The following is a 27,708-nucleotide window of genomic DNA, read 5'->3' on the forward strand; positions in this document are numbered from 1 at the left end:
CTCTTCGTGACCCCATGGACTGCAGCCCACCAGGCTCCTCCATCCATGGGATTTTCCAGGCAAGAGTCCTGGAGTGGGGTGCCATCGCCTTCTCCACAACAATAACTAGTGAAACACAAATTAAAGTAATACTTGAAAATCATTACCAAAATATTTTAGGATACTGACAGAGTTGTGAAGGAAGTGGTGTATTTAATGCAAATTGATCTAGTCCTCTTAAGAAACAATATATTATCAAGAAGTACAAAAATCTGCATCTACTTTAACCAAACTACCTTACTCTTGTGAAGTTCATTTATTGAAATAACCGAAAACAAGCCTCATGTATGAAAGTATTCAATTTCATGCTATTCTTAATACATGAATTTATGAAGAAATATTTCCAATAAGAAGTATTGTTAAATAAATGATGATCTGCTAATTGGATAAAACACTGGGTAACTATTATAACAACATCATATGAACACTACAAATAGGATATAAAAAGGCATGTACCTCCAGTCTTTGTAATAGGAGCAAAGATTACAAAAGCACATATCATGATTATTACTGTGCACATACATTCATTCATTCACTTTGGAATGGTTTTCGAGCACTGACTATGTAACAGATGGTGGTGCTTAATGTAGGGAATACAAAGGTGAAAAGATATTCCTGCTTGCACAGAGGACTGGCCCAGCTGGAAAATAGTCATGAGAACAACTGGAAAAGTGTCGTAATTCACAAAATGCCATTGGACACTAGGAGCAGCTTTTGACTTGGTCAATGACCCAAAGGAAGGCTTCATTAAAATGTGAAGTTTTCATATGGACACAATTTGGAAGACAATGTAGGGGCTTTCCTGGTGGTCCAGTGGTTAAGAATTTGCCTTGCAATGCAGGGGACTTGGGTTTGATCCCTGGCTGGGGAACTAAGATCCCACATGCCACAGAACAACTAATTCCGTGTGTCGCAACCATTGAGCCTACGTGTTCTAGATTACATGCCACACCTAGAGAGTCCTGACTGATGTGACAAAGATCCTGCAAGCTGCAAAAGACTCAACACAGCCAAACAAGTAAATAAAAATTTTAAAAAGGAAAGGAAATGTAAAGGAAAAGATACCAATTATATGAAAGTGTAGGTATCAGAAATGACTCACATTTTTAAACATATGTATTGAGATTTAATTCCCATAAAACTCAACCATTTAATGCATACAGTCCAGTCCTTCTTAGTGTATTCATGCAAACATCACCACGATCTAAATTTAGAACATGTTCATTATTCCAAAAAGTGTCATGTCCTTGCTCTTTCAAATTTCTTTCAATGTTAAATGTTTTTATGGTAAAGAAGTGTGAAGACCCAAACCTTTGATGTCTGCCATCATGGGAAAGTTTTACATTGCTTGTGAAAAACCCCACAAATATGTCATCAGGTCTTTAGTTTTTAATTTTATTAGTGACAAGGTAAATAGGTACATGAAAATCTTCACAGATTCTACACATATATTTAAATAAAACAAGAAAAGGGCTGAGTTCAAAGAAGTGGGGTTTCAGTGGGCAATTGGTCCATGTTGCTTATTTAATGTATAAAAATCTCCAAGTTTATAAAACTTGATTTGTCCATTTTTTCCCATGTACTGAAAATCAGCTGAAAGTATTTCAAAAGATATATCTGAAATATATAGATAGATTCTAAGAGAAGCAACAGCATATTATAAATGATGAAAGTGATTGGCTTTATATGATGAGAAGCAGATTTGCTCAGTGCATTTTTAGAATATTTTCCATGTGGAGGGGCACTCAAGAACTGAGGCGTGGAGGGTTCACCTGACCTCAGTGTGTATCGATGGCCCTCTGCAAACTGCCTATAGATAGCAGTGCCTGTCCTTCTAGATGGGGATCACTTTGGGCTGAGACTGTGAGGATGCTGTAGTTTGCCTTTGAAGTCCTCACACCTTGCTCTCTTCTGGATCCCAGCCTTGCTCCTGGCATCTCAAGCTTCCTCCAGGTGTCTGTATGACCTGGCTTTGACGGTCCCAGCCCTAAGAGTTCCGAGTTCTTTTATGAAGGTTAGCTTGAAAGACAACAGGTGTGTTTTCTCAGGGCTCTTTTGTGACCCCAAACCTTGAGGAGCTATTCTCTCTTGGCCAAAAGTCAGGCATGATGACAAGAGTTGGGGTGTCACTTTGGAGGTAGAGACTCCTCCTTCCACTCATCTCAGAGACAGCCACTGCCTGTAGAACCACTTCCACCCAGACAACGACCACCTAAGACCCCCTGAGGCTGACATGAGACCCTCAGACTCTTTGAAACATGTGCAGTTCTCACCCCCAAGTCAGCCACACACGCTGGGAGCCAGACTTCAGTTCCTGACAGCCTTGAAACTGCTACCATGACAGGATTCAATTCACGAGCAGGCAGAGTATGAATTGTTCAGTGTATTCGCCCATGTGCCTTTGATTTGGTTTCCAAAGAAATTCTGCAGCTGGAGCCAGATGGATCGTGTCCAGATTAAGGCATGACCAAAAATTTAGTGTCTGTGAGTTTGGCTCATCTTTCAAATCAAGTGTGATTGTTGAAAGTGGGGCATAAATTTTCCAACTGCTTTGTAAACTGAAGGATTGGGGTCTACTGGTTTTATCATACTTAGTATTCAGGATATTAATTTAAAAAATAACTAATGCCAGTGTAAACATGCTTTTTGATACATAGGTCTATAAAATATTGCACATAAATATAAAATTTGTTCAGCACTTCTTCATAATAATTTTTCATTATCATAAAAAGGATACAAAGTTGTGCAGACTATATAAATTTGGCTGGTCTATTTTACTTAAAACGATACTGTTACATATGATTATGGATTATTTACAAGAGTTTTAAACATCAAGTTTATGTGATGGTTAAATTCAAGATGATGGGAAAATAGCTTAAGTAAAAATTATTTTCCAAAGTCATGTACTATAACGATTAGCAGGAAAAATGAAAAGTAAAGTTGGAACAGGCAGTTCTAAATAAAATCCATAGGAATCTGTTTTCTAAGTTCATCACACATACGCCTAACTTTATGCTTCTTCCTATTTATGTTTAACGTGTCTTTTCTGTGAATGTAAGTTTGACGTATAGTAAAAAGGTATTTAATCCCAAATTAAAATATTCCTATTGCCTCACAGATATTAAAAATAATATGCCTGCCCAAATTATTGAATTGGTTTTTTGTGAATGGACTCTAGAAATTTTACCATTATTTTTAAGTACCACTCAGGATTGAGAGTCCCTTGAAATTTGCATATTGCTAATTAAGTTAATGGAAAGATGATTTTTGTTTTTTGTAAAAGTAGATATCAATGCAACTTTTTGCAAGGCTAAATTAAGCAGATGTGAGTCCCTGAAAGCATGAATAAAAGTAATTTCATGTAGAAGTCATGAAAGTGAAACAGTCTTCTAATACCAATTCACTTTTCCTTAACCCTATCTAAATCCTAAGTCCTGTTAAGTTATGTATTCTGCACAAAACAGACATCTTGGAGGGAAATTTGGTGAGTGATTTAAAAAACCAGCGAACCAAATCTTTAATTTCCAGATCCTCTAGAGTGTCAGCCTAGAGTCATGGAAAATAAATAAATAAATCGTTATCCTCGCTCACAAAGATGATCTCTGCCATTTCCAAGGTCCTTTCACAGTCCCAACAGCATAGGCTGGTCTCCCTGAGCTGTAATGTCACTAGAAATGTGTCTTTTCCAGAGGGAGGTGTCAAATATTCCATTGTATACAGTAGTGTTGGAAGGTTTGGTCCAAGTTCACCTTCTAAAGTCCATCCTAACTCAGACACTGCATTTTTCGAGACTTCAGATGGATTTACCTGGAAAGCAACCTCACATTCCCATACCCATTTCAAAGTGTCTGCCAAACACAGAAGGACTCAAGCCAAAGACATCTTCCACGGCTGCCCAGCGTTTCTGCAGTGTTGAGGAGGCTTCCTTTCCCCACAGGATCACCAGGATCCATGGAAACTTCTCCAGAGCACAGTGTAGATGAGGTGATGACATGGCCCTCCCGTCTGAGGACACTGGCAGGCGCAGGACAACCTGGGTTGAACCCTCATGATCCTTCTTTGCTTTGAACTGGAGTAGTATTGAGGTTGTTTTTGTCTTTGGCTTTCCTTTTCATGCCTCAGGGGTTTTCTCATTGGTCAGCTGTTCCCGGTCATTCATATCGTCCTGGGGTGGTCTTGCTCGGTCAAAGAATCCGCACTAGGGGAGACAGAAATGGGCCAGCCAGTCAGGTCATCCTGAGAATTCATGAAACCCCTCATTCTAAGAGTGTTCTCTTTGTCAGGACTTCCCTAGTGGTCCAGTGGTAAGACTTCACCTTCCAATGCAAGGGGTGCGGGTTTGATCCCTGGTCAGGGAGCTGGGATTCCACATGCCTCATGGCCAGAAAAAACAAAACATAAAACAGGCAACATTGTAACAAATTCAATAAAGATTTTTAAAATGGTCCACATAAAATATCTTAAAAAAATAACTTTCCTCCTTTTATATGTTGTCTAAGGAATCTGGTGCTCTGAGACTATAATCTGCCCAATTCTCCAGATTAGGAGGTGAGAGCAGTGTGTTGTTTACCTGCACAGAGGAATTCATTGCCTATGCAGAGTGTCCACGTTCTTCCTTCCCTGCCTGTGGGGGTGGGAGAATGTTCTTTCTCTTTGAAAGATTTTTTTTTTTTTTTGATGTAGACCATTTTTTAAAGTCTTTTTTGAATTTATTACAACATTGTTTCTGTCTTATATTTTGGTTTTCTGGCTTCAAGGTATGTGAGATCTTAGCTCCCCGATCAGTGTTCCAGGCTGCACCCCCTGCATTGAAAGGCGAAGTCTTAACCACTAGACCACCAGGGAAGTCCCAAGAATGTTCATTGTGTATAAACCACTTACGGACCTTGTATATTTTTCTGGGCTTACAGCAACCTGGCCCATGGATTTTTTTCTCTGCTTTTCTGCATGTTTCTGGAGCCGGCAGCAATGTGAATTCCTGACCGGGGAAGCAGATTCCTAAAGCGTACTATGGGCTGCCTAAGATGGACTAAAGGAAGAGGTGGAGAGATGCTTGTCTCTCTCTCTGCACTTGGTGGAATATCTAGTACATGGAGGACAATTAGATGGGTCCTTTATTTCCATCTCAACAGCTTTGTGAGCTGTCTCAACTTTCCAGAGATCAATCAGCAATTCGGGGAAGAGGTGATTCTTGAATCTTTACTCTCCTGAGTTTCAAATGAGGATTTGGTTTTGGAGAGTACAACTTTCCTTAGAAACCTAGAATTTTAATTCTTATTGTTTCTTAGGTTGGAAGCCCAATTCATTAGCTTTCACTTATAGCCATTGAGTCATCTTTCTCTCGTAGGACTAGTGCATTTCTCTATCAATTGCTACATACCACTGCATCATTTATGGATATAAAGTTACTATGAATAATATACTAACACAGAAGTCTATTTCTAAAGGTAGACCATGCATTAGACCTGTGTGGGCTCAGGATGGCACAAAACTGCTGATGAAGATCAGAAAAGCCATTACTTAACTCAAAGGTTTTCTCAGTTTGTTAAGTATGTCTCATGTTGTTTCAAAATAAAAATACATTATGATTTTGGAGAATGACAACAATAGCACTAAACTAAGATGTAAACTCCGGGAGTTGGTGATGGACAGGGAGGCCTGGTGTGCTACAGTCCATGGGATCGCAAAGAGTCGGACACGACTGAGCAACTGAACTGAACTGAACTGAAGATGTGACTGGATTAATTGCTCTTATGATCATGCCATTGTGACATTGTTTCTATTTTGGAATGGAAAGCTCTGTGAAACTTGGCAGTCCTGTTGGTTTGGGGGCCAGAGATTAATTCCCATTGCAGACTTTCAGCAGAAACTTCAGCAAAACACATGAAAGAGGAAGTTAAGGCTTCCTAATGGAGATGGACGAGTTGGCAAGATAAAAAAAAAAAAATCCAAGAATATTAGAACATGCATAATCTATGTGGTGTCATTGAAAGCCCATGTATCAACTAATTACTATATTAATTGCATCTGTGTAGTGCTTACAAAACTCTCAAGTATTGCTGATAGGATTGTGTCAACAAAAAGCTTAAGATCCTGATTAATTAAACAAGAAAGAGAAGTCTTCATCATAACATGATCACTCTAAGCATATTGGAAAGAAGATCATAGGTCTTTGTTAATAAATTCTAACTCTATATTTATTTATAAGAAATTGCAAGATAAAAGCAGCATTAAACACCCTCAATCTTCTTAAATGTCAGTTACACAAGCATATTAAGTTTGCCAAAGCAAACAAGACCCAGCTTTCCCTTCAGGTCCCTGTGTTGGAAATTCCCAGATCATGCCTCTAGCTTTGGCTCTTTGAAATCCTAGGTATATCCTTTCAAATTCTCCCAGTGGCCTCTCTACTCAAAAAGGAAAAGAAAGCAAATACACTTACCTTCCATAAAGCCAAGGTTAAAATGGCCAGAACCAATAATCCAAGAAGTATTGCTAGTATTATTACCCATAATGGAATTGAGAAGGAAACATTTGGGGTGGCCCAAATAACCGATGTTTTAATCTGGAATGGAAAATAAAGGAAATGAGGTCAAATTTAAAATCTATTCAGTGAAATAAAGCAGTTCAGTTCAGTTCAGTTGCTCAGTCATATCTGACACTTTATGATCCCATGAACCGCAGCATGCCAGGCCTCCCTGTCCATCACCAACTCTCAGAGTCCACCCAAACCCATGTCCATCGAGTCGGTGATGCCATCCAACCATCTCATGCTCTGTTGTCCCCTTCTCCTCCTGCCCTCAATCTTTCCCAGCATCAGGGTCTTTTCAAATGAGTCAGCTCTTCACATCAGGTGGCCAAAGTATTGGAGTTTCGGCTAGTATAATAAATACTAGTGTATATATAATATAGTATAATAAAAAATAAAGCAGTAACTACCAAAGAGTACTTTAGCTGAAGTCACCCTGGGGGAAGATTTGAGAGTTTACAGCACTTGAACTTGGAATCTCAACCATTAATACATTCTCAGGCTTCTCAAGTTGGATGCAAGTCCAACTACAGACACTTGGTGGGTGTTTGGTTTACACCAACCCAGAAAGCCTAGAATAGAACTGAGGTGGAGCACGAAGCAACAAGGTGGAAAGGAATGACCTTGAATTGGGACGGACCTTTTTATGGCAAAGTAAACCCAACAAAAAGCCAAGTCCATTCACACATGTTTCTCCACAGAACTAAGCTCACCTCACTGAGAAGTGAACTTGCAAACAACCTGCTGGATATGCAAGTGGGTAGACATCACCTAAGTCCCCATTTTACAGATGAGAAAATTGAGTCCCAGGGGGCTAAGTGATCCACAGATCTAATCAGTGTCACCACCTCTTTAGCCCTAGGCTCTGTCTCTGTGCTCTATCAACAAAGAGCCCATTGTTGCTCTACTAATACAGTCACGTAAGACCAACCATCTCCCATTTCATGAAAGTAACTGTAGTCATTGATGTGAGAATTAATTGTCTCAATGTGCTGGTGCTGCTTTCGGTCTTAAATTCCATTTTCAGTTGCTGTTGGACCTCACTGAATGCCCCACTGTTGCAAGGAAACCTGGAGGAGAAAAGAGACCTTTCGAGCAGGACTGCACGTTCTGTATGTGTGAACCACCGCTGCCTCCCATGTAGGCAGGAGAAGCTCTCCCATCACATGCAGGCACAGGCTCTGGAGACACCCAAACAAAAAAACAAAACAAGCAGAGACCCAGCCCTGCCACTCACACCCTCTGTCAAAGAAAAGAGAAGGAAAAATATTCTTGGATCTAAAATGTTATTCACCAAAGCAGGCTTATCTGGTTTTAGAGAGAAGTGAGCATCACCCTTACTTCTGGGGTTTCCCAGTGGCTCAGTGGGTAAAGAATCTGCCTTTAATGCATTAGATGCAGGAGATGCTGGTTCAATCCCTGGGTTGGGAAGATCTCTGGAGGACGGCACGGCAACTCACTCCAGTATTCTTGCCTGGGAAATCCCATGGACAGAAGAGCCTGATGGGCTATGGTCCATAGGGCTGCAAAGAGTTAGACACGACTGAAGAGACTGAGCATGCACACACGCAAGATCACCTCGGTTAAGCTGGTCCACATGTTCCTTGTTTTAACTGTGCTGGTTGAAAGAATCCTGAGCCCATCCTGACTCCCATACAGAAACTCTGGGCCACGCTTCTCTAACCCACCAGGAGTTGAGGGTGAACTCAGGGTGGCTTGGTGGCTCTGGTGTTCCCCTGGCTGGAAACCTTGGTGCTTTCATAGCCTGTGTCCTAGTGCTGGGTCCTGCCTCTGCTCACATCTTTCCCTCTGCCTTCTTAACTAGATCTGAGCATCCTGCCTGTGCTGTTCTTAACCTGCCAAGGTTTTTATAACTCCTTCATTTTATTCTATGTTCCCTGTGCAGCAGACATCCTGATGACTTAATTCACTTGATCCTCCAGCCCCAAATATCACTTATATCCAGGCTACACAATGACGTTGATGTTAGTGAAGCTGTTAGTGGTTCCACGTGGTCAGGAATGCCAGGGACCTGACCGATGCTTTCAGTGAGAGAAAGGCTGGTATAACTACTTGCCGTTTTACCTTCCTCCTTGCTTCCCTCGCTGGCACTGCCCTTATTCGTCCAACATATCGAGAAGAAGTGCAGCATTCCATGACCACGATGGGGTCACACTCTCTGTACTTGCCACAGTTTAAAAACAGAACACATGGTACATACACTGATGAAACGCACTGGAAAGACTCCAAGCATTATCATGCCAGTTGGATTCCGCCGCCTGAAGTGATCCTCTGCACAATATGGCTACACGAGTCAGTGGAGGGCGAGATCACTTCTGGATCATTTCTCTTCACATCTCTCTCCTTTGGTGAATTACACTGGATAACGTGTGAAATCAGTGCTCAATCCTGCATCTTACAGTGCTCAGAGAAAGAGCATGAAGTGATCATTTAAAATGACCCAAGGGACTTCCCTGGTGGTCCAGTGGCTAGGACTTTGTGCTCCCAATGTAGGGGGCCTGGGTTTGATCCCTAGTCAGGGAACTAGCTCCCACATGCTGCAACTAAGAGCTCTCATGCTGCAACGAAGGCTCGGCACAGCCAAATAAATAAAAACAAAATGACCCTAATGTTACTGGAAGCAGACCAGTACAGTTTTAATAATGAGAATTTCAGAATTTTGGAACTATCAAGGGTAGTAGTGGTCGCGCACTCATAAGCCAGATACAATGACCTAGAAAAGAGAAAATATGAAGCCAAGGGCAATTCTGAGGTTTCTTGTATCTGTTTCTTCCCCTTAAGCTCTAAGTTCACTGAAGAAACAACGTAGTTTTGGTCTGTATTTTGTGCATGTGTTAGAGGCCACCAAAATTGACTAATAGGTAATTTAGGAAGACAGACAATACTTTTCCATGTTCCTTCTTCTAGTTGACCTAATTAATATCTGAAGTTACCTCCCTATGTTTTATTATAACATAGGAAACAGTTCTAGTTTTTTAAGTTAAAAAAAAGCTAAACTAAAGGAGTTGAAATAAGGGCCATAGGCCATAGACTGTTCAAATTGTTGGTTTAATAAAAAGAAATAGAAGAACAGCTACTGAGTTTTTCCTGGGTTTCTTTGCCACTTGGATATTACAGGTTTGTTTGTTTGTTTGTTTTTTCCAAACAGGGACAGTTATATCTTCATTTCCAATTTGTGTGCCTTTTAAATCTTTTTAAAAAATGCCCACTTCTTAATAAATGGATTGTAGGGGACAACTGATTTTTGGATATAGGAAGTGGGTGGAGAGTGGTACTGCAGGTTTTGATGTATCACCTATGAAACCGGTCCATCTGCAAAAACAAGCAGTGGAAGTCACTCACAAAGATCTAATAATGATATCTGAAGGATTTTTCACAGCAGCGATGGAAAAGTACCAATAAAACATGAAACTGGACAGGATATGCTTATTAGGGTCTCTAGAAGCAGAAAACAGCTTTATAAGGTATAATTACAAAACCTACTGGCTTTTTGTCTGCATTCACTTCCAAATATTCTGACAAAAGTCTTTAAACAGTCTCAGAGATGATAACTGCTATTCTTATCCATTCCAAAATCTGAAATTCTCATCACCGAAACTGTTGTCAGTTTGCTCCTGGCAACATTATTTTTATTTTAAAAATGCCATTTCGCATCCTTTCTGTGAGCACTTTCAATGGAAGGATTAAGCATGTCATATACATTCACCATCTGTAACTAAGAGGAAGGGACTTCTGTTTTAGAGGAAGACAAGCTCAGTGACTTTGCTCCCTCACCTGCATTCCGCTCTCCTAACCTGCTGCCTTTAAGGCATCTACATGGCACGGAGGCTGCCCAATCTTCTTGATTTCAACCGGGGTTCCTCTGTCCATGGACTTCTCCAGGCAAGAATACTGGAGTGGGTTGCCATTCCCTTCTCCAGGGGAATCTTCCCCACCAAGGGATCGAACCCGGGTCTCCTGCATTGCAGGCAGATTCTTTACCATGTGAACCACCAGAAGCCCCTAAACCAGGGCAGCTTCAGAGAACTTCTGTTGCCCCTGGTGGTTTCCAGGTTTTTCACTGCATAGTTGAGAAGCTGCTAGACTAGGGACAGTAAAAATACAAACAACAATGGTGCCCTGAAGCATTTCTTCAGATTTCCAAGCCTAAGGAGCTAGATGGTTGTTGCTAGAAAAGGGTGGATGTATCACATCATTGGAAGAGTCATCCGGGTCTTGAAAAGAGAGGTCTTTCTGAGAACACATTGGTTAGGGAGTCAGGACACATGTTCAGGTCTGTAAATAGAAATGAAGCGTTTCCTCTGCAAGTGGAAACAGATAAAGCCAAGCTTTTCCTAAAACTCAGTACTCTGTATAGACCAGAAACTTGAACCCTACAGGCAAGCTTAAGAGAAAAGACTTAATTGATCACTTTTATAGGGCCAATGTTTATTTAAATTTGTTTTAGTCCTGTAGAAACCCTAGGATGGTTTAGGGGAAGCTTGGCCAAGAGATAACATCTTGAAAAATACCCAAACTTTGTTATTTCTAATGTTTATATTTGTCTGGCAGCTCATTTTGACAAGCCCACAAGAAGCTTATCTATTGAATAATAAATATGAGAAAAACAGGTCTTAATTTATATAGTTTCTAATGACTAAACATTGATTTATAGTAAGAAATTTTCATTCATTTCAAATAAGATTTATTAAACACCCATATTCTCTGAAGTTCTATAGGTATTACCAACAGCTCCAAAAGGGAACCTTCTATGACTCTGCTGTAGATCAGTGTCCAACAGAAATATAAGGCAAGTGATGCACGTCATTTAAAGTTTTGTCATAGTCAAGTTAAAAAGAGTAAAAAGAAACATGGGGCATAAATTTTAACAATGTATTTTATTTAACACTAAACATCAAAATTATTATTCAAAGTATAACTGGTATAAAAATATTATTCCTCTTTTCTTTTTACTAAGTCTCCAAAGTCCAGTGTTTATTTAACACTTGCAGCAAGTGACAACCACGAGATTTTCATTGATTCAAGTAAAATGTTGTCTTACCCAAAAAATAAAACTGCATTAAAGAAAAAAAAATACCTTATACTGCTATAGTTTTAAGTTTACATTTACGTAAGTTAAAATGAAGTAAAACGACTTCAGTTCTTCAGCCACTCCACCCGCATCTCAGGTCCTCACCATCCATGGCAATGCAGCGAGTGGGTACCATACTGAATCACACAGCTTGACAACTTTTGTATAATCTCACAGTAGTGTGAGAAGCCAAATTACCCAAGACCCTCTTTACTAAATTCATTCATCAAGAAGGTGGTCCCAAGGCCAATGATGGGGTGTATTTAGGACTAAAGCTTTACTTTAAGAACTTGGGTTTTGACTACACACTTTAACTGCTTTAAGAAAGGTTCATGTTGAACAACTTAAGTACTTAAAACGTATGGAGAAAAATTCAGTTACATGCAAACTAATCAACAAACTGTTTTTCATTTTTTAATGTACCAAGAACCTGTAGCTATTTTTAAAAATAGTATAAAATTTTAACACTCCACTTATATAACTATCTGTAATTTTAAGAAGTAGGGTCCATAGGGTCCATGAATCATAAGCAGTTCAGATGTTCTTAAAGTGATGCTAAGTAGAGAACATTTAATCTTACCTTCATCATGTCGTAAATCTTGTTGTTCTTTATTATGGTGGAAAGACCATAAATAAATCTTTAATATGCCTACATTTTATCACTGACATTTATGATATGTTTTTGTATATTTTGACAAAATACCAAGGTAGAAGAAAAAACTCCCTCGGATTTGCAATGGTAATTAATGTTGACATCTGTATTTATGCATCTCAAAATCTTGTATAAACATACTTCAGTGGGGTCACGAGAGTGTTTTATATAAATGTACCAAGACACTCCACCGACAGTGCCATTTAGAACAAAATAATAACATGAAGTGGACCAGCTGAACACACATTTTAACAAAATTCAAACAGCCCTTATGAGATAAGAAGTTCCTGTGATAGGTCTGAACTCCAGATAATTGCTTAATATCACAGTTCCATTTTAAGATCCTGAAGTTTTGCTAACAATTCAAAAAAGTCAAACGGACTCCCAATTTGCATGTGAGTTCTTAATTAAGGATTTCACTGAAATACTTTATAATAACTGTCTTTGTTGAACTGTGGTGTTGGAGAAGACTCTTGAGAGTACCTTGGACTGGAAAGAGATCAAATTGGTTAATCCTAAAGGAAATCAGTCCTGAATATTCATTGGAAGGACTGATGCTGAAACTCCAATACTTCGGCCACCTGATGTGAAGAACTGACTCATTGGAAAAGACCCTGATGCTGGGAAAGATTGAAGGCAGGAGGAGAAGGGGACAATAGAGGATGAGATGGTTGGATGGCATCACTAACTTGATGGACATGAGTTTGAGCAAGCTCCGGGAGTTGGTGATGGACAGGGAAGCCTGGTGTACTGCAGTCCATGGGGTCACAAAGAGTCAGACACGACTGAGTGACTGAACTGAACTGAACTTCGAGTTACACGAGACAATCATAAGCTCTTCTAGATGTAAATTATGGAATTTGGCTTTAGTCACACAATACAAACACCAAAGTTTATGAATAGGCAAAAAAAGTGTTCCAATAACTGAATATTTTTTTCTGCTGTAATGATACAGCATTTAGGCATAGACCCTCTCATCATGCAACCTTTCCTTTGCTTCTGAACATGACAAGTGTCACGTGGCGCGGAGAGTTCATTTGTTACAAACCCAGACACTATTCAAGTAGCAGCTGGGGATTACTATTTTTTTCAATATGGAAAACTTTTCTAGGGTTCAAGAAATGGCTGTGTTATGACCACACTGAAAAGAAGCACAAGCAGAGTCCTCATCACCTACAAGGAACTAGGAAAACAAGCAAATATTCTTGTCATTTACCAAGGAAGGAAACGAGAGACCCTTTCCCCAATGGCAGACTGTGGACTGGAGCTCTGAAGATCCTCCAACCACCTCGTCCAGCTGATTCTGCTATCTGGAAGTACTTCTCTCCTCCTGGGTCCTTTTCAAGACAAGGATGAGAACTCACTCTAAAACACTCACTCTAAAACATCTGCCAGTTCCAAGCACAGTTCTCTCAAACCAAGCCTGTAGGGCACAGCTGCCTTCCTACTGGCCACGTCTCCTTGAGGCAGTCAGAGACTGGGAGACCTAAAAGGTTTTCCCATAACCTCTCCATAAATGATGCAGTAAATCATCTACATCAGATAACAAGACTTTTTCAAAGATGCAGGAACAAGGGTGGTGGGGAGGAGGGAAGCCTGTATCTCATCATCCGGTGAATCTTTTGAGATGAGTTGAGAACAGCAGGCTGGCACCTGTGGCCAGGACAGAAAGACGCGATCCTGTGGATGCAACCGACTGTCACACATGTTTCTGTTATGGAGCATGTGCTCAGAGAAAACAAAGGACTCACATTTATCTCCCTTGGAGTTACAAGCCTTTGAACCTCCTTGGGTGAATATTCTATATTAAAAACCCAAAGCTTCTGTTTCCTAGGTTGAACATAAATTCAAACTCTGGCAGACATCTCGTGAGAGAGACAGAGGCGTGCTAAGTGGAGAAATATGTGCAGTGCTGGCTTTAAACACCACCAAAGTCTACTGAGATATTTTGAATCTATGGATGCTTCTAATTGGGCTTATTGAACTTTGCCGGAAAAGGTAGGACATTTTGGGAAGGTTACTATTATCAACACCTGAGTCTTATCTCATTTTAGGTAAAATGCTGAAGCTTTTTGTATATAACGTAAATACTCTTCTTTACAATGCTTTCAGGTAAATGTGGTTAAGGGCATCAACAAGGTACACAGAGTGATCTCCTGAAGGTTTCCACTTAGAGCCGAGTGGAGCCAGGGTGATGCCCGCAATGAACCTGTTCTGGAATCTGCAGATTTTCTTTACACTGCCTGCCTGTGTCAGAGGTGCCCAATGCCAGTTTCACTGCAGAAGCATCACTTGTAGAGCCTCTAAAGCACAGTGCCAGGGGCCCATGCCAGACTCACTCAATCCTGATACTTTGGATAGGGTCCTAACATGTATGGGACTTCTTAGGTGGCTCATTTGTACAGAACACACTTGTCAATGCAGGAGATGCAGGAGACTCGGGTTCCATCCCTGGGATGGGAAGATCCTCTGGAGGAGGAAATGGCAATCCACCTCCATATTCTTGCCTGGGAAATCCCATGGACAGAGGAACCTGGTGGGCTAGTGTCCATGGGGTTGCAAAGAGTTGGATACAATTTAGCAACTGAGCACATGGCATGTATAAGCCTTTAAAGTCATGTGAATGGTGATTCTTTGCATGCTCAGGGTTGGAAATCACCAATCAATGGATGGATTTCAATTACTACAAGTAGATTAGGCTGGAAAGAGTAATAGCTCCATTTTAAGACCTAGGCTGATGAGAAATTATGAGAGTGGTGACCTCTACACCATCCAAAGCAACCCTCCTTAAAGATGACAGTGTACCTGCTGCCCTGATGATTCTGACTTGGCAGGTCTGAGGTGAGGTCTGTTTCTGAATTTTGAACAATTTCTTAGGTGTTACTGATGCTGCTGGTCAGCAAAAACATATTTTGAGTAACAAGGACCTGGGAACCAGAATCCAAGTCGAGGTTGTAAATAACTATGAAGTGACCAAGAGATGAAGGTTGAAATCTCAGTATTTGAATCCTGACCCAGAGTTCTGGCTGTGGTCATGTTCACTGTAAAGGCAGCATTTTGATGATGGGGCCTGTTCATCCCCTGTTACTCACCCTCCTGTCTGCTCTGTACGGCCTTGCCAGGTTGCTGAGGATGCCAGCAGTTGTGCTGTGACAGATATCTGGGTATCAGTAATGTTCCTTAGTGACTCAGTGGTACAGAATCTGCCTGCCAATGCAGGAGACATGGGTTTGATCCCTGGGTCTGGAAGATCTCCTGGAGAAGGAAATGGCAACCACTCCAGTATTCTTATCTAGGAAATCCCATGGATAGAGGAGCCTGGCAGGCTACAGGCCATGGGGTCTCAAGAGTCCGACACGACCTAGTGATTGATTTAATGTTTAATAGCTTCAATTCAGATGATGCTCCTAGTGTACTTTTCCTCCAGGTAATACTGGTCTTTGCTTCTGTGGGTATGGGTGTGTGTGCACATGTGTTAGTCGCTCAGTCATGTCCAACTTTTGCGACCCCATGGACTGTGGCCTGCCAGGCTGTTCTGTCCCCATGGATTTTTCCAGGCAAGAACACTGGAACAGATAGCCATTCCCTCTTTCAGGGGATCTTCCCAACCCAGGGAATGAACCCAGGTCTCCCGCATTGTAGGTAAATTCCTTACAGTCTGAGCCACCAGGGAAGCCTGGTCTTTGCTTAGAAAGGAAAAATGACTGTCCATACAGCTGGTCTGTGGTCTTCTCCCTAAGGAAGACAGTCTTCCCTTCTCACCTCACTCACCAGGCTGTCTTTAAAATTAACAATAAGTATGATTCCATTATGATCATAATTAGTATCTGAACTTCTTTCAAACAAAAGAGCCTAATTAAAAAATGGTTTTAGTCCTGCCCTGTGATTTTTTTTTAGTGGGGTGGAATAGAAATTTACATTGAAGGTTTAAAAATCTGATCGAATGACACTGAAGAATTTCCAGACTGAAATAAGAAAACAGTAATCTTAAGAGGGAAACTTCTCAAGTCAATGTAATAGGCACTTAAACCTAACACAAGCAAAACAAGGTTTTAAAAAATAATTTACGTGAAATTATTTGTACCTATATATTTTAAGATACTTACTGCTATGTTGCCTTCTGGGAGTTTTGCTGGCTGATCTTTATAAGGCATCTTCTTAACTTCAAAGGACACCAGGGATGCAAGAGAATAGGGATCATTTTTCCTCTGAAATTAAAAATATTTATTTAAAATATATTCCATGTAAAACTTTAAAGTTATATTGGCAGTCATCCAGTTGTTTTCAATGTTTTCCATTTCCAAAGAAATATTCCCTTCTTCTTTCTTCCTTTTCTCTCTTTTTTACTTTTTTTTTTTGCTATCCATCTATCCATTCATGATCCATTCGCTTATTCATCCATCCATCCATCTGTTCATCATCCATTCATCTTTCATCCGTCCATCCAGTTATCTATCCATTATCCACTATGTATCCGTCATTCATTCAACCATCCATAAATCATCCATCCATCCATCATCATCCATCTATCATCCATCATCCATTCATCCATCACCCATCCATTATCTGTCTAGACATCCATCCAACCATCCATCCGATCATTCATCTTCTTACTTCTAAAGATAATCTATCTTATTACCAAAAGACTTGGCACAATAAGGTTAAAATAAAAACAGAAAATCAGACATCCTTAAAGGAGTAAGCACAAGTGCTCTTACTGAAGAACATAGTGGGGAGACATCGTGAGTACAAATTCTTGTTGTCTGATGGAACGAAATATTTTAGGAGAGAGACTGCTGCTAAGTTACAAAGAAATTAGTCATATTTCCTTTTATAGACAACAAAGATCCATCAAGTCAAAGCTATGGTTTTTCCAGTAGTCATGTATGGATGAGAGAGTTGGGCTATAAAGAAAGCTGAGCGCTGAAGAACTGATGCTTGTGAACTGTGGTGCTGGAGAAGACTCTTAAGAGTCCCTTGGACTGCAAGGAGATCCAACCAGTCCATCCTAAAGGAAATCAGTCCTGAATATTCATTGGAAGGACTGATGCTGAAATTCTAATACTTTGACCACCTGATATGAAGAACTGGCTCATTGGAAAAGACCCTGATGCTGGGAAAGATAGAAGGCAGGAGGAGAACGGGATGACAGAGGTTGAGATGGTTGGATGGCACTACTGACTCAATAGACATGAGTTTGAGTAAACTCTGGGAGTTGGTAATGGACAGGGAGGCCTGGGGTGCTGCAGTCCATGGGGTCGCAAAGAGTCAGATATGACTGAGCTGCTGAACTTAACTGAAGGTCAAAGGAGAGTATGTAAGAGTAAATCAAGGAAAACCACTCTGAGAACTTAAGCTTCTGTGATTTTCCTCCATTTAGCTTGAGACAGTGATGCGATCTAACCAGTGGTGGGATGTAGCCAGCTCACAGTGGCTCCTGTAAATACAACACTAAAATCTGAAGACCTTTGAGTACCCATTGTTAAACAGAACCATTATTAAAACAAATTATATATACAAGTAAACTTAAGTAAATTGTATTTCTAAAAAGATAATAAACACTCAAACCTCAGTTCTGAGTAATAATTTTATTGCATTTTATGCTCTTGATGGTCTTCCCAGATGGTGCTAGTGCAGGAGACATAAGAGACGCAGGTTCAATCCCTGAGCCAGGAAGATCCCCTGGAAAAGGCCATGGCAACCCAGTCCAATATTCTTGCCTGGAGAATCCCATGGCAGAGGAACCTGGAGGACTACAGTCCATGGGGTTGGACAGAGTCGGACACCACTGAACAACTTGGCACCCACGCACACACATGCTCTTGATATTATTTAGCTCTACTGCATCTGTAGGGAAAACACTCTAGGATGCTGTGCTGCTCTGCATCTCTGGCCACCTCTGTACTCTGTGACATCATGTTGCAGCTTGAAGTTGACCATAATGGGGATACTTACGTCACATGAATCAGCACGTGCTACATATCAAAGTTTTACTAACATTTTCACCATCTAGAATCCAATGTTGGGTTTCTTGAGGCCAATTTGGCAGGTTGTATTGTAATAATTTACATATTTTTACAAGGTATTTTTGCCCCTGTGGTTGAATTTTTCCTCCCTTCAACAAACCCCATTTCTTCTATGTGATAAGAACAAGTTAGAGTATGCAAAACTTTTATATATACTTAAAGTCATTACATCTTTGGCATTTTTGTTTTATTTTCCTATCCTGAAATTTGAGGGTAAGGAACTTTGTTCATTTGGAAAAATTCTTTTTTGGCTGTTATTTTTTCTATGTTCTCTTGTCTCCTGGCATTTCCATTTTAATTGAAAGCTGGATTTTTGTTTGTGTGAGAAGGATTTTTGTTTTTTAAAATTTAAAAATTCTTGCTCATAAAATCTTGTGTATACTTGGTGTTTCAAATCTACTTTTGTTACTACCCTGGCTGACAGACACAGAAGAAACATGACAAACGCCAGTAGTGAGATTCTGTGCCTAAGAGTTATAATCACATACTCCAGTGTGAATCCAGGCTCCCAAATCTTCAAAGAGTAAATTTTCTTTTGTCTCCAAATTCAATATTAAAAAACACTGATAGAAAATAATTCCCTTGCTCTTGAAGTAATATCTTTGGGAAACAAATCATGGGAGAACTTATCTCTGAATCAACTCTAGATGGAAAGTTTTTCTCCAACGTGATTCTGCATTTATGGACATGGAAATTTCTTAATGAATAACAAATGTACTTATTAACAAAACAGAAATAGAGTCACATATGTAGAAAACATAGTTGTCAGGAAGTAAATGGGTGTTGTTGCCGTTGCTGTTTAGTTGCTAAATTTTAACAACAAATGCAAAGGGGTGGGCAAGGGATAAATTGGAAGATTGGGACTGACATACACACATTACTATATACATAGATAACTAATAAGGACAAGGAAAGCTACTCAATACTCTGTAATGACCGATATGGGAAGAGAATCTGAAAAAGAGTGAATACATGTATTTGTATAACAGATTCACTTTGCTGTGCAGTAGAAACTAGCACGTCATTACACATTGGCTACCCTCCAATAGAAATTTTAAAAGAGAGGTGGGATTTGAAGTCTAGAATGTGGGGAAACATGTTTCTCTTGGCGGTCTTCTCTCCTCCCTTTACCCTCTTTGCTCTTGACCAGCCTGACTCCTCCTCACATTTCCACTCATCACCACCATTTCTGATGGCTCACAAGCCACTTTTCTTTGTGCTTTGCTGAACATCAGAAACATCTGGGATCGGGCCTAGAGATTGTGATTCAGTATGTCTGGAATGAGACTATAGATGCCCTATATTGTTTGGAATTTCCACACTGTTGTTTAACTTTTTATCTTTCTTAATTACTTTCTCCCCACCAAGATTATAGAAAACTAGAAGGCATAGAGCATGGAATATTAAGCTTATACTTTCCATAGCACCTAGAACAGCATGCCCAGGAGGGTTTCATCAATCCTCCTTGACTGACAGTGTGAACAGATGGTGAACGAACCCATCCAATAGTTGGGTTATTCAATGGTTATCCCATATCCACCCATTTGATTATTGCTGTTGCTGTTCAGTCAGTAAGTCATGTCTGACTCTTTGCGATCTATGGACTGCAGCACACCAAGCTTCCCTGGCCTTCACTATCTCTTACAGTTTGCTCAAACTTATGTCCTTTGAGTTGATGATGCTATTGAACTATCTCATCCTCTGTTGCCAGATTCTCCTCTTGCCTTCAATCTTTCCCAGCATCAGGGTCTTTTCCAGTGAGTCAGCTCTTCACATCTGTGGCCAAAGTATTACAGCATCAGCATCAGTCCTTCCAATGAATATTCAGGGTGAATTTCCTTTAAGAATGATTGGTTTGATCTCCTTGCTGTCCAAGGGACTCTTGAGATCTTCTCCAGCATTACAATTCGAAAGCGTTATTTCTTTAGCACTCAGCCTTTTTTATGGCCCAACTTCCACATCCATACACGATTACTGGAAAAACTATAGCTTTGACTGTAAGGACTTTTGTCGGCAAAGTGATGTCTCTGCTTATAATATGCTGTCTAGGTTTGTCATAACTTTTCTTTCAAGGAGCAAGCATCTTTTAATTTCCTGGCTGCAGTCACCATCCACAGTGATTCTGAAGCCCAAGAAAATAAAATCTGTCACCCATTTGATAGCACCTTATAAAAAGTTTAATTCTTTCAATTATTGAATTGGACCTCCGCTCCTATCGATGAGATTAGGACGTTCAGGAAGTTGTAAGAGAAGGCTGTAACATAAGATGAAGGCTGTTGTTCATGACAAGGGGCTGTGGACATGCTTTCACCTCTGCTACCTAATTCACTGATGCGAAAGGGCACCATCTGGGACCTGAACAGACTTAGAGGTAGGCAACAGCCAGTAAACAAGGCAATTCATTGTTCTTTATTTTAAATATTCTCCAAATGCAGCATTTCTTCCAGTTTCAGTAGAAAAAATTTTTTCTCATTTTTCCAAGATGCTCTGGAGCCCTTGGGAAATGTGAAACATGAGTTATTATGCTGTGATTGGTGGGATTGGCACCGAAGGTACAGGAGTCCTCTGTCTGCAAGTCAAAAACCTGGCACAGGTAAGTATTTAATTTATGAAAAACAATCATGAGCAGAGTCCTTTTATTGATTTCATGTTCAACGTTGAATGCTTTCAGCCATGTTCTTTACATAACAATGATGTTATTCTTACGTTAAAAACTTGTCTCTTCTTTTTTTGTGGCAATCTACTCCTGTAAGAGCCATCATTGCCATATTGTAGTCAAGTTAGGATTGAAAAAGCAGCTGGTTAATATCCACTGACGATATGTTGAACTTTTAACCTGCCCCAGGTAGCTACTAAACCTTAGAGAATGCCCTATCCTTCTGTCATTGCCATGTCATTAATTTTTTATATTTATTTTTATCTATATATTTACTTGGCTGCACTGGGTCTTAGTTGTGGCATGTGGGATCTTTTTTGTTTCTTTTTTTTTTTTTTGCTTAGGCATGAGAACTCTTAGCTGCATCGTGTGTGACCTAATTCTTCGACCAGGGATCGAATCCAGGCCTCCTGCGTTAGGAGTGAGGAGTCTTAGCCACTGGGCCAACAGGGAATTCCCTGCCACAGCATTTAAACTGTGGTTTGCAGCCCACCAGTGCCTCAATTATGTACTACTGCACAATGATTGGCTTATGGCCATGGTACTAATAAAAAGAACAGAGTTGGGAACAAAGAGAATGGGGAATGAGGCTTTTGAGTTGAGTTGAATGGAGAGTGAGGGTGGCCAGGACCATTAAGAATTTCCCCGACTCCCACCTTCCCTGCTGCTTAATTCCTTCTCAAGAATTATTTTTAACTGCACATTCATTTTATAAAGCCTTTGTTTAAATACTCAACATCTCCCAGAAACAAAGCCGTGTGAGACAACAAAACCTAAATAATTATTGGTCAAACTTAAGTTTTTAAAGAGGTCGCTCTTTCAAGTAACAATCACAGCACAGGGCACCATTTAGAATTGAAGAAAATATTTTTCTGACCAGTATGCATGTTTATTCTTGGGCTTCCCTGGTGGCTCAGTCAGTAAATCTGTCTGTAATGTGGAAGACCTGGGTTCAATCCCTGGGTTGGGAAGATCACCTGAAGAAGGGAATGGCAACCCACTCCAGTATCTTAAGGATCCCCATGGACAGAGGAGCCTGGTGGTCTACAGCCCGTGGGGTCACAAAGAGTTGGACATGACTGAGTGACTAAGCACGTGCATGTTTACCAGTGGGCAAAACCAAAAATAATGCAGCAAATCGTATCAGCTAAGAACTGTCAACTTTCTCCCCTGGGTTAGGAGGGCAGAAAATGTTTGCCTCCTTCTGGGTGGTGGGATAAACTGTTAGACTTCCAGGATCTAGTATGTTCTTTGACCAGCAAGTGAGGGGCAGTTTGCAGTAATGCTCTCCTCTCTGGCCATCAGCCTCTGAGACTGGAACAAGCAGAAACTGTGGAAGTACAGAAGTCTGGGCTCCAGCTGTGAGTAGACATGAAGCGACTTGTGTCAGGCTCTCCAGGATCTTTGGAAGTGTTAACTTTGATCTGGCAAAACCTCAGAATGTCCCTGAAGGTTGTTCTGGTCTGACTCTACTTGTGCTAAATAGTTATTGTTTAGAAAATCCCTCAGTTGGTATTGATTTCTTCCACATCCACTGGGTCTTCAACAGGTAGATAAAGATGTAATTTTCCTTTCTTTTTTAACTTCTATATATTGTGGAAGTACTTTGTATACATCTTTTTTATTATTTATTTTTGGCTGCGCTGGTTCTTCTTTGCTGTATGCGGGCTTTCTCCAGTTGTGGTGAGCAAGGGCTCCTCTTTATTTATAGGCTTCTCATTGCAGTGGCTTCAGTGGCTCCCCTTGTTGTATAGCACAGACTCCAGGGCATTCGGGCTTCAGTAGTTGTGGTGCATAGGCTTAGTGGCCCTACAGCATGTGGGATCTTCCTGGACCAGGGATCAAACCCATGTCCACTGTATGGGCAGATGCATTCATAACCACGGAACCATCAGGGAAGTCCTAAATTTTTTTCAAAGATTTATTTTATTGAAGTATAGTTGACTTACAATTTTGTGTTAATTTCTGCTGTACAGCAAAGTGATTCAGATATATATATATATATATATATATTCTTTTTTCATACTTTTATTATGGTTTACCACAGGATATTGAATATAGTTCCCTGTGCTACACGGTAGGGTCTTGATGCTTATCCATCCTATATATACTAGTTTGCATCTGCTAACCCCAAACTCCCAGTCTATCCCTCCCCCACCTCCTCCTCCCCACTGGCAACCACAGGTCTGTTCTCTCTGTCTGGGAGTCTGTTTCTGTTCCGTAGATAAGTTCACTTGTGTCATATTTTAGATCCCGCATGTAAGGGACATATGGTATTTGTCTTCCTTAGAGAGGCAATTTTCACTCCATAGGTCTTCTCCTGGAATAGCATGTCATGCCCAGAACTGATGGATGTCATCTAGGATAGTCATTCTCCCTTGGCCATAGGGTCATAGTGATTTTAGTCCTGCTTTATTAAAGAGTTATACTTCTTCATTGCAGTAGGATGTGATGCCCAAAGTAATCCTAGGGGTAGATGGTTATCATTCAAATTGTGTGGGCTTGGGAATTCAGTAACACCCATGTTTCCCAACCCTTAGATAAAAAGTCATGGCCAAAAAAGCAGAATGGCAATGAGCAAATTGTTCACATCCAAGTGGTACCTGGAGCAGTGCTTGGCACATAGCTGGCAGTCAGCACTTCATAAATATTTGTTGAGTAAATGAATAAATAATGGTTTAACAACAACAGCAGAAAGACACTGTGCACTGGTCTTTTCTTTAGGTCACTTGTTCAAAGCTGGAGATGATTTTGCCCCCAGGGGACATTGGCAATGTCTGGAGTCATTTTTTGTTGTCACAACTGGGCTGAAGGCTTTTACTGGCATGTAGAACCCAGGGACGGGGAAGCCTGGTGGGCTGCCATCTATGGGGTCGCACAGAGTCGGACATGACTGAAGTGACTTAGCAACAGAGGGCAGGGGCCTGGGATGCTGATAAACATCCTGCATTGCCCAGGACCACTCCTCACAACAAAGGATTATCTGAATCAGAATATTAACAGTGCTGAGTTTGAGTTTGAATAATCCTGCCTTAGGTCTTTTTTTTTTAAAAAAAAAGGTTTCATAAAAACATTTTTAAAAATACCTTTAATTTTCCTCCTGTTTATTATAGAAACAAAATTATATAAGATTTGTAAGACTATAGAAACATTTTGAATCATAGAAAACATAAGAATCTGGAGCTACAATATTCTGTATTTTTAACTAGATTCAAAAGGATTTACCATTGGATTTTTCTATGGCACAATGAGCCAAATAAATTTTTGAGTAGTTAAAATAGGGGCAAGATTGCATAGATTTGGTAGGGTTTTTAATTTAGCTCCTCCCCCTGCCCCAGATCCTCCCCAAACAACAAGGTCACAACACAGTATCATTTAAATAAATAGCTCCTTCCACATGGAAAAAATTAATCTGCTTAGTATAAAAGAGATTTTAAACCTTTAAAATGTACATAATCAATTAGTCATCTCTAGAAGTGTGGGATGCTATAGTCCAGACAAGCTAAAGCAGTGAGGAGTCTACAAATCAATGTACCTGACACTTTACTGAGAAGCTCGTCTAGTTGAGCCCAGGATGTGGTATCACCAGACAAGGAAGACTTAGGACAGTATCTCTTTCCCCTTCTAAGCTGACTATATTTTAATTTTTCTGGGCATATGGCTTGAATTATGTAACTGTACTCGCCATCATTTCATTAACTCCTATCTACCAGGGAACTACTAGACAAGGGTGAGTTAAATAGATCTGTTTAAATCTAAGTCACTGTCTGAAGGACTCAGGGACTCAGGATATGTAAACTATCTTCACCCAACATACCACGCACGCACACACACACAATGGAGTATCCTTTAGTCACAAAAAAGAAAGAAATCTTGCCTTTTGCAACACCAAGGATGGACCCTGAGAACATTATGCTAAGTGAGATAAGTCAGACAAAAAAAAATAGGGTATGATCCCACTTAACGTGGGAATCTTAAAAAAAAAGCCAAACGTATAGAAATAGAGAACAATGGTTATCAGGATCTGTGGGTCAGGGAAATGGAGAGACGATGTTTAAGGTACAAACTTGCAATTAGTGCACGGATTAGTCCTGGAGATCTAATGTGCAACAGAAATTCTAGTCAACAACACTGTAGTATAGACCAAAGCTGTTGAGAGATTAGATCATAAAAGTTCTCAACATACATACACACAAGGTCATTATGGGAGGGGACAGAGGTATCAGCTAACCTTACTGTGATAAACATTTCACAGTATACAGGATCCAATCATCATGTTGTACACCTTAAGTTTATATAGTTCACATGCCAATAAGATCTCAATAAATCTGGAAAAATATCAACTTCATGTAGTGGGAAAGATGACCAGCTGTCCTTGGCTCAATTCCTCCACAGAAATTTCTTTTAAAATTTTAAACATTAAAGAAGTAAATTAAAAAAAATTTTTTTTAATTAATCTAAAAATTAAAAAATAAAAAATCTAATGGAAAAAATTTGAAAATTAAAACATTTTAAAAGTTAAAACATTTAAAAATCCTTTTAAAAAACGCTTCCCTCTGAGCTTTTGAGAAGAGGTTTCCTGTGAGTGGCACGTCAGTGCTCCAGGGTCTTCTTACCTGGAGAAATGTCTTGGCCCACAGCCGTGACCTGACTTTCAGGACGGCGCTTTCTCCTCCTCCTAGTCGTCCCACCACACAGGAGATTTGTAAGCACTCAATGTTTGTGCAATTCTGCAAAAAACAGCAGCAGCAGTGGTGAATTGGTATCTTTAAATCTCGGTAGAGAATCAACACTAGAGTCCGTTTATTTACATTCTGTTTCCTCAGAAGTCGTTGCTTACTCCATAAACTTTAAATAAAGAACAAATGCACTGAAACGATCAAGAAAAAACACGGTTTGGTAGGAAAGACGCATCCACATTGGTGGTACTATAGAGCTAAAACGGATCATAAAATACAATGTGAAATTTAAGCTCCGTTCTAAAGACTTCAAAACAATCTTTCCACAACAGCAATTGAACTGCTCCATTTCATTTTCTCAGAACTCAGGAAGATATTACTCAAAGACAGTCACAGCACCAGACCCTGAACTAAGCAAATCCTGAAACAGCTTCAGAGGAAGGCCCATGAGTCTGTATTATCTCAGAGACCCAGTGATATTAACCCATAGACAAGTATTTGTTCCATAACATTCTTCTGGCTAAATTACTTTCTAGTTATAAAGCAGAATCTTCTGTAAGTTCCAGCCATTACGCTGGTATTTATTTTTAATAATTTTTATTGGAGTATAGTTGACTTACAATGTTGTGTTAGTTTCTGCTGTACATTAAAGTGAATGGGGAATTGGTTCTTCTGTATAAGTTGTGTGCATGTTCAGAACAGTGGAGAGAAGGGTGTTTGGGAGTGGGGTGGGCAGATGGCAAGGAGGTAAAGAATGGTGGTAAAGAATAGTCCTATTTGTGCTAAGAAGTTTCCATTTGATTCAGAAGGTCCTGAGGAAGCCTGTGAAGCATTTTATTTTTTTTTTTAATTTTATTTTTAAACTTTACATAATTGTATTAGTTTTGCCAAATATCAAAATGAATCCACCACAGGTATACATATGTTCCCCATCCTGAACCCTCCTCCCTCCTCCCTCCCCATACCCTCCCTCTGGGTCGTCCCAGTGCACTAGCCCCAAGCATCCAGTATCGTGCATCGAACCTGGACTGGCAACTCGTTTCTTATATGATATTTTACATGTTTCAATGTCATTCTCCCAAATCTTCCCACCCTCTCCCTCTCCCACAGAGTCCATAAGACTGTTCTATACATCAGTGTCTCTTTTGCTGTCTCGTGCACCGGGTTATTGTTACCATCTTTCTAAATTCCATATATATGCGTTAGTATACTGTATTGGTGTTTTTCCTTCTGGCTTACTTCACTCTGTATAATAGGCTCCAGTTTCATCCACCTCATTAGAACTGATTCAAATGCATTCTTTTTAATGGCTGAGTAATACTCCATTATGTATATGTACCACAGCTTTCTTATCCATTCATCTGCTGATGGACATCTAGGTTGCTTCCATGTCCTGGCTATTATAAACAGTGCTGCGATGAACACTGGGGTACACGTGTCTCTTTCCCTTCTGGTTTCCTCAGTGTGTATGCCCAGCAGTGGGATTGCTGGATCATAAGGCAGTTCTATTTCCAGTTTTTTAAGGAATCTCCACACTGTTCTCCATAGTGGCTGTACTAGTTTGCATTCCCACCAACAGTGTAAGAGGGTTCCCTTTTCTCCACACCCTCTCCAGCATTTATTATTTGTAGACTTTTGGATCGCAGCCATTCTGACTGGTGTGAAATGGTACCTCATAGTGGTTTTGATTTGCATTTCTCTGATAATGAGTGATGTTGAGCATCTTTTCATGTGTTTGTTAGCCATCTGTATCTGTGAAGCATTTTAAACAAGGAGTCTGATCATGTGTGTATTTCAGGAGAGAGGTGGTAGGTGAGAAAGAATAGAAAGAGGAGGGTGGGATGCAGGGAGGTTGATAAAGGCCAAATAAGAGATGATGGGACCCTGATACAACGGGAATGGAGAGAAGAAGATGAATTTTAGGGAAGTTTAGGAGGTAGAATAGATCCATGGTAGCCAACTTAAGACTGGGACAAGGGAGAGAGAGAAATGGGAGAGCTCTTTGGGCTTGGTGATAGAGTGGATAGGTACTGGCTTT

At 40.2% G+C, this 27,708-nt stretch overlaps 1 protein-coding gene across 1 annotated transcript in view; it reads right to left on the reverse strand.

The window, feature by feature from the left end:
* Positions 1–1,413: 1,413 nt before the first annotated feature.
* The window catches only part of ITGA8 (integrin, alpha 8), a 188,659-nt gene continuing 162,364 nt past the window's right edge, over positions 1,414–27,708 (reverse strand). The window contains exons 27-30 of the mRNA XM_010859968.1: positions 25,608–25,721; positions 16,416–16,517; positions 6,479–6,601; positions 1,414–4,237 (exon numbers count right to left, since the gene is read on the reverse strand). Of these exons, the coding sequence (XP_010858270.1) occupies positions 4,151–4,237; positions 6,479–6,601; positions 16,416–16,517; positions 25,608–25,721 (426 nt within the window). The 3' untranslated portion in view covers positions 1,414–4,150. The remainder of the gene's footprint in view (positions 4,238–6,478; positions 6,602–16,415; positions 16,518–25,607; positions 25,722–27,708) is intronic.

The sequence above is a fragment of the Bison bison genome, unplaced genomic scaffold (genome assembly GCF_000754665.1).
Source record: "Bison bison bison isolate TAMUID 2011002044 unplaced genomic scaffold, Bison_UMD1.0 scf7180017864461, whole genome shotgun sequence".
NCBI lineage: Eukaryota > Metazoa > Chordata > Mammalia > Artiodactyla > Bovidae > Bison > Bison bison.